This window comes from Fonticula alba (assembly GCF_000388065.1).
Source record: "Fonticula alba strain ATCC 38817 unplaced genomic scaffold supercont2.4, whole genome shotgun sequence".
Taxonomy (NCBI): domain Eukaryota; order Rotosphaerida; family Fonticulaceae; genus Fonticula; species Fonticula alba.
Window position 1 is genome coordinate 1,758,017 of NW_009242974.1, and position 6,208 is coordinate 1,764,224.

The 6,208-nt window shown below is 67.0% G+C and overlaps 2 protein-coding genes across 2 annotated transcripts in view; both read left to right on the plus strand.

Moving 5' to 3' along the window:
• Positions 1-925: 925 nt before the first annotated feature.
• On the plus strand, positions 926-4,308 carry H696_02912 (hypothetical protein). The gene is made up of 6 exons (XM_009496808.1): positions 926-2,435; positions 2,628-2,736; positions 2,943-3,076; positions 3,178-3,418; positions 3,584-4,058; positions 4,195-4,308. Exons 1-6 carry the CDS (start codon positions 981-983, stop codon positions 4,259-4,261), a joined length of 2,481 nt encoding a protein of 826 aa, XP_009495083.1. The 5' UTR covers positions 926-980; the 3' UTR covers positions 4,262-4,308.
• Positions 4,309-4,773: 465 nt separating this feature from the next.
• The window catches only part of H696_02913 (hypothetical protein), a gene marked incomplete at both ends in the record, with an annotated part of 1,934 nt that continues 499 nt past the window's right edge, over positions 4,774-6,208 (plus strand). The window contains 4 exons of the mRNA XM_009496809.1: positions 4,774-4,940; positions 5,101-5,205; positions 5,292-5,601; positions 5,715-6,208. Of these exons, the coding sequence (XP_009495084.1) occupies positions 4,774-4,940; positions 5,101-5,205; positions 5,292-5,601; positions 5,715-6,208 (1,076 nt within the window). The remainder of the gene's footprint in view (positions 4,941-5,100; positions 5,206-5,291; positions 5,602-5,714) is intronic.

Consider the following 6,208-nt stretch of genomic DNA (forward strand, 5'->3'; position numbering starts at 1 on the left):
TGGTTGAGTGCACCGCCGGCATGCGCGAAAAGCCGGTGGGGGAGGGTGGCAGGCTGGGGGGGGGGGGGGGGGGGGGGGGGCCGGGCGCGCCCCGACGACACCCATGCGTTTCCCTCCTGCCCACTTTCGCGCGGCAGACCACCGGCGAGAAACACGGACCCGAGATGCTGGCACTAGATTTGACCGGGCCACGCCCATGCCCTGAGGCCACGGGAGAGGGGGGGGGACCACCACCCGGAGGTGTCGCCGGGCGGCGGGGACCGGCGGCGGCCGGCGTGAAAAGCGGCGTTCCGAGGAAACGGCGCCCACCGGCCTGGGGATGCGATGGCAGCCCACCCCGGTCGGCCGTTGCCGTGGCGGTTTGGGGATGCTTCGCGGCTCGGCAGCGTGGATGTGCGTGGGGCCGAGCCGAATGCGCACCGGTTCCCTGCGCGCTCCGGCTCTAGCGGCCCAGCTGGGTGGATGGCGGTCGGACATGGGCGCACGCGAAATACCGCATCCTGCCAGGGCCCCACCCCGCCCCCTCGCCCCCGGGCTCTGCGTGGCCCCCACCTCGCAGCCCGGTGAGATCTCACGGCAGCTTCTCACGGCGGACACGGGCGCAGACCGGCCCACGCACGCCTCCCCCACGCACGCATATCCGCAGGCCCTCCGACGAGACCCTCAGTTGATCGGAACGGCCCCTCGGAGTTGGTCGGGCTCTGGCATGGGCTTCGCGGCGCGGCCTTCGACACGGGCCCTTGCTCCGATCCGTGCCACTCGAAATGCCGACCCCCCGCCGGCCCCCACTCCCCCCCGGCAAACGTACCAGACCAGCGCGACGGGCATCGAGGACCCGGAACTCGTCGCTTGCGCGCCCGATGCGCGCTTTTCGGACCCCACTGTCCCGGGCCCCGGCTACTCACCCGTCAGACATGCTGGCCCTCACCCACCCCTTTCCCCCTCCCCTTTCCCCCCATCCTCCCTCTCCCCAGCACACAATGTCTTCGCCCCCGCCACCTGGCCCCGGGGCTATCTTCTCCCCGACGCATCCCTTTGCCGCCGGGCCGGGCACCGGCGGGCCAGTCTTCTCGCCGGCGGGCCCCATCGGCACCGTGACCCCGGTCACAACACACCCCTTCTCCACGGGGACCGGTGTCCATGCACCGAGCAGCTTCGGCATGCATGGCCCGGGTGCCGGTCCGGCCGCGCACCATGCCTCGACGCCTCAGCCGCACCCGGCCCATGGGGCGCCCCCGACGCCGGTCGCGTCGCCTCCCTCGAGCACCGCGACGTCGGTCGCCACAAGCGGGGCTTCCTCGACGGCCGGGTCGCCGGGCATCCTGGCACCCTCCGAGCCGCGGGCCGAGCTGTCGCTGCCGAAGCCGGCCGACCCGGGCCCCGGAGCGGTGCCCCCTCCCCCGCCGGCTCTGATCCAAGCCTGCCAGGCCGGGGACATCGACCTGGTGGAGGAGCTCCTGGCCACCGGGCGGGCACATCCGGCCGACCGGAACCCGGAGGACGGCACCACCGCCCTGCACTGGGCCGCGCTCAATGGCCACCGGCGGATTTGCGAGCTGCTGGTGGCTCGCGGCGGCCCGGGCGTGGTCAATGTCTCGGGCGGCAGTGCCGAAATGACTCCCCTGCATTGGGCCGTGCAGCGGGGCCACACGGACGTCGTGCAATACCTGATCGAGCATGCGGGGGCCAATCACCGGCTGACCGATTTGAAGGGCTTCAATGCCCTGCACATGGCCGCGCAATTTGGCCGGCCCATGATGCTGCTGCTGCTGCTGCGCTTTGGCCTGGCATTGGAGTCGCGCGATCACAACGGCCGCACGCCGCTCATGTGGGCGGCCTATGCGCCGGATCCCACCGGGCCCAGCCGACTGGTGGCCACCTCGGCCCAGGACCAGCTCCACTGTTTGGTGGCCCTGCTGCGTCTCGGGGCCGATGTCTATGCCACCGATGAGCAGGGATACAGCGCCCTGCATTGGGCGGTCACGCGCGGCCGGCAGAATGCCTGCCGGGTTCTCCTCGAAGCCGGGGCCGATCCCTTCTTGAAGACGGCCCGGCCGCCGAAGGCCGCCGCCGCTGCCGGAGCCGACCCGCTGCTCTTGCGCTCGGCCATGGAGATCGCCCGGGAGAAGGGCCACGTCGATTGGTTCCAGAGCCTGACCTCGCGCTACACCTCGCGCCATGTGCTGGCGGCCGCCAGCCCGGAGCGTTCCCCCTCGGCCCGGCCCAGCGGAAAGTCTCTGGCCCAGAGCAACATCCACATTGGCCATGTGCTGCAGCCGCACCATGCGCGCTACATGTCGCCGGACATGCTGATGGTCTACTGCGTGCCGTATGTCTTCCTCGGGGCGTGCTTCTACATGTTCACTGCCACCTTCTGGCCGGTGGCCCTGTTGCTGTCCACCGTCCTGGGTTACCTCTTTTGGCTGTTGGTCAAGGTACGATGCCCCTCGCGGGCCGGGCAAGAGGCAGGCCGGATGTCGCGCCCCGGTGTACTTTTCGAGTTTTCGCACTTTGCCTGCTCGTTCGGGGCTTTCTCCTGCGCCGGGTTGCTCGCTGGCTCGCTCTCCCTCTCTCCCTCTCTCCCTCTCTCCCATCGCCACACGACTGACTCCAAATGTGACGTACAGGGCCCGGCCACGCGTGTCGGTGGTCTCCACCGGACGCCGATTTTGATTTCGGTCTTCCATGCGTCACTCGTTTATGACTCCTTTGGCCTGCTGTTCATGGCCAGCGACGGTACGCACTCGCGCCTGGGTGGGCATTTGCTTCCTCTCTCTTTGATTTTTCGTCCCTGCTTGGCTCGGCTGCCTTCCCCCGGAGCTGCCTCTCCTCTCCGCCGTATTCCGGGCGCTCGGTACCCATCACGGGGGAAGGTCGTCCTGCTGCCGCATTTCCCGTGCCCCACCCCTCACCGTGAGTCCCGCGCGCGCCTCCCCTTCCAGAATATCCTCCCTACATTCCGCTGTACATCATCACCACCTTGATCGCCATCACGGGCTTCATCATGTGTGTGAAGGTGTGGTTCTCGGACCCAGGCGTGGTGCCCTTCCACAATAGCGTGTCGGACATTCTCGCCGTACGACTTGGTGATCTGCTTCTATGCCCTCGGCCATCTCCACCCGCTCACCCTCGTCGCTGCATCTCTCTCTCTCTGTCTCCCCCCTTTCTCCCCTGCAGGACATTTCTCAGCTGGTTTCCGCGCGGCGCTTCGACCGGCAAAACTACTGCCTCACATGCATGGTGTCGCGGCCGCAGCGCTCGAAGCACGATCGCGAGACAAACCGCTGTGTCGAGCGCTTCGACCACTACTGCCCGTGGGTGCATAATGTTGTCGGCCGGGACAACCACCGGCTTTTCCTCATCTTCCTCTTCCTGATCAGCATCTCCATGGTCCTTTATGTCGTTTGTATCTATAAGGGTGCGTTCCCTCTCTCTCTCTCTGTCTCTCCCCCCCTCTCCCCCTCTCCCGTCCTCCCACATACCACCATCCCTCGGCCCTGCACGTACGCACCTATCTGTACTCACTCGCATATCGGCATGCATGATCGTGTTCCTCCATATACACGCACACACACACATGCAGTTCTCTCCAACGCGCCCGAAGGCCTCTTCCTGCCGGAGCACACCCCCTCTGCCTGCCCTCTCGGGAGCCGGGCCTGTGCTGTGGTCAGCCGCAACGCCTTCCTCACGGTGACCGGCGTTTGGACGGGTGTCAACTCCCTCTGGGTTTTGTTGACCTTGGCCACTCAGTTGAATGCCATCCTGCGCGGGCTGACCGTCAACGAGGTGATCAACTTCAGCCGGTACTCCTATCTTCACCTGGAAGAGCCGGCCTCCGGAGGTGCCGGCCGCGCTGGTGCCAGCAGCAAGTCCGCTTGCGGGAGTGGCAGCGGGTCGGCCAGCGGCGGTCCCGGTGCCGACCATCACTCGGCCCAGAAGTGCGGCTCGCCGGGCCACTCGCATGGCGACCATGGCGACCACTCGCATGGTGACTCCCCGTGCGGGTCGAAGTCCAGCTCCTGGAACAACGCCCTCAATCGAGGCATCTTGCGGAACCTGTGCGTGTTGTCGCTGGCCGGCGTGGGCTCCGATTTTGTGTCCTTGGGAACTCTTTCTCTTCCTCCCTGGTCATTGCCACTCTGACACCCCCCTGTACCGGTCTTTCTCCCCCTCCCCTCTCCTCCCGGTACGCAGCATCGGCTTTTTCATGATGTCCACATACGAGACCTCACGCGATGTGGAGCTCGGCAAGCTGGCGTGAGAGACGGATGGGGCCGGAGGCCGGGGGCGTGGGGGAAGATTGCTCCCCCCCCCCCCCCCTCCTGAGCCCTGCACACCCTTCATTCGGTCGCCATCATCCACATGCCAACGGAGTAGACAAGACCGTTGCGCCCCGGGCCGAGGTTCAAATTTCAAAAATATATCTGTTGCAGATTGTTGCCCAACCGTGCAGGGGGGGGGGGGGGGGCGGGGAGGGGGGACGCGAAAGGCCAGGTCAGGGTGGTGGCCCAGGGCGCAGGGTGCCGGAGACTCGAGAGGATGCACAATGGGTTTGGGAACCCAGGTGGGATGGCCGTTTAGATCACCCCTCTCCACTCCTCCAGTTCCCTCAGCTGGTCTTCTTCATTGCACTCCGCTTCGCTGCTCCCCTCCCCCCCCCCCTCCTTCTTGCTCCTCCCCTTCGGCCCTCTCGCCTGCATCCCCCTCCGCCGTTGGCCGTCATCTCTCCCCTCGCCCCCGGGTTACGGCGCTTCCTCGCCCCATCGCTTGGCCATGGACATCGAGCGCATCGTGCGCCAGCTTCAACTGCACGTCCGTGACCGGGCGCCGCAGATCGTCTCCAAGGCGCAAGAGGTTTTTCGCCTGTCCTCGACGGCCAAGTTCAGCGGCAGCGCGGTGGCCTCGCGCCCCGTGGCTTGTGTGCAGATTGCCTGTGACATGTGCGCCCCTGCATGCGCGTGTGTGCTTGCCATCTGGAGCGGGGGGGAGGGGTGTTCCTTGACGGGCGGGGCTGCTGTTGGGGCTTTCTTTCTTTTTTTTTATTTTCCACTGGCTGATATTGACCTCCACTGTCTCTTCCACCCGGCATGAAACATGCAGCTTGGACGAGCCGATCGATAAGTCGGCGGCCACCCGGATTTCAGGATCCTCATCCAAGATCTACAACCGGCTGATAGCCCGCATTAGGGACTTGGTTGGGGCATCGTGCGTTCGCCAGCCTGGCCGTCGTCACATCTGTGCCCGCTTGGACTCCTCGATGGGACTGACCTGTGTGCCCCTCCAACCCCAAGGCGAACGCTCCGTCTGAGCGACCTGTGTGTCCGATATAACGCGCCCCACTTACTGGAGCGAGCCAATGAGATCTTGCAGTTTTTGAACCAGTCGTCCACCGGGCCGGCGGCCCCGTCGACAAGTGAGGATACCCCGGCCCCGGCCGCTGTCGGCAGCTACTCCGAGGAAAGCTCGGCCGTGACTTCCTCCCGGGTGGCGGCCTCTTTCCTGGCGGCCTGCCGCTTTCCGGGGCCGGACCACCAGCCTGTGAGCGTGTCCCGGTGGTCGGTTGAGCGCATTTGCGATGTGGATCGCCGTGTTTTCGGCTCGGTGTGTGCCTCTTTTTTTTTTCGTGCCGGCGACCGGCCAGCCCGTGTGCCATTGGCTTTACTAACCCGTTGTCTCTGCGCTTGACGGGGGGGCGGGGCAAAACCCCCAACCAGACCCTCGATGCGGCCTTCTCTGTGGCCGATCACCTGGACCAGATGGCTCGGCTGGCGGCAGCCGGGACGAGTGCCCCGACCGCCACGCCGGCCCCGGACGCCGGGTCTGGGGACCTGGCCGCGGGGGGCGCCCCAGCACGTGCACCGGCCTCGGCCCCTGCGCCGGAACCTGCGTCGCGCGCGGACATGCGCGAGCGTGAGCTGGCCGCCCAGCTGCGCATGGATGTGGGGCTAACGCCGGCGCCCTCGAACACCGCCCTGTCGGCCAAGGGCCCCTCGGAGGCTGGGGCCCCCGGCTCCGGTCCGACCGATGACCCGACCACGGCTGGCATGTTGGCCAGCCTCACCGGGGCCGGTGTCCCGCTGGCTGCCAGGACGGCGGCCGCGCTGGCCGCCGAGCAGGAACGCCTTCGGTCGCTGGTGGCCACGCAGCTGGCTCCGCCACCAGCCCGGCGCGGCCGTGGTCGCCCTCCCGGGTCCCTGAACAAGAAGCA

What these genes read in the sequence shown, in the direction of transcription:
- H696_02912 (XM_009496808.1), top strand. Translation starts at nt 981, where the DNA reads ATGTCTTCGCCCCCGCCACCTGGCCCCGGGGCTATCTTCTCCCCGACG. An exon ending in GCTGTTCATGGCCAGCGACG is followed by an intron (nt 2,737 to 2,942) that starts GTACGCACTCGC and finishes CTCCCCTTCCAG; the next exon opens with AATATCCTCCCTACATTCCG. An exon ending in CGAGGCATCTTGCGGAACCT is followed by an intron (nt 4,059 to 4,194) that starts GTGCGTGTTGTC and finishes CCCGGTACGCAG; the next exon opens with CATCGGCTTTTTCATGATGT.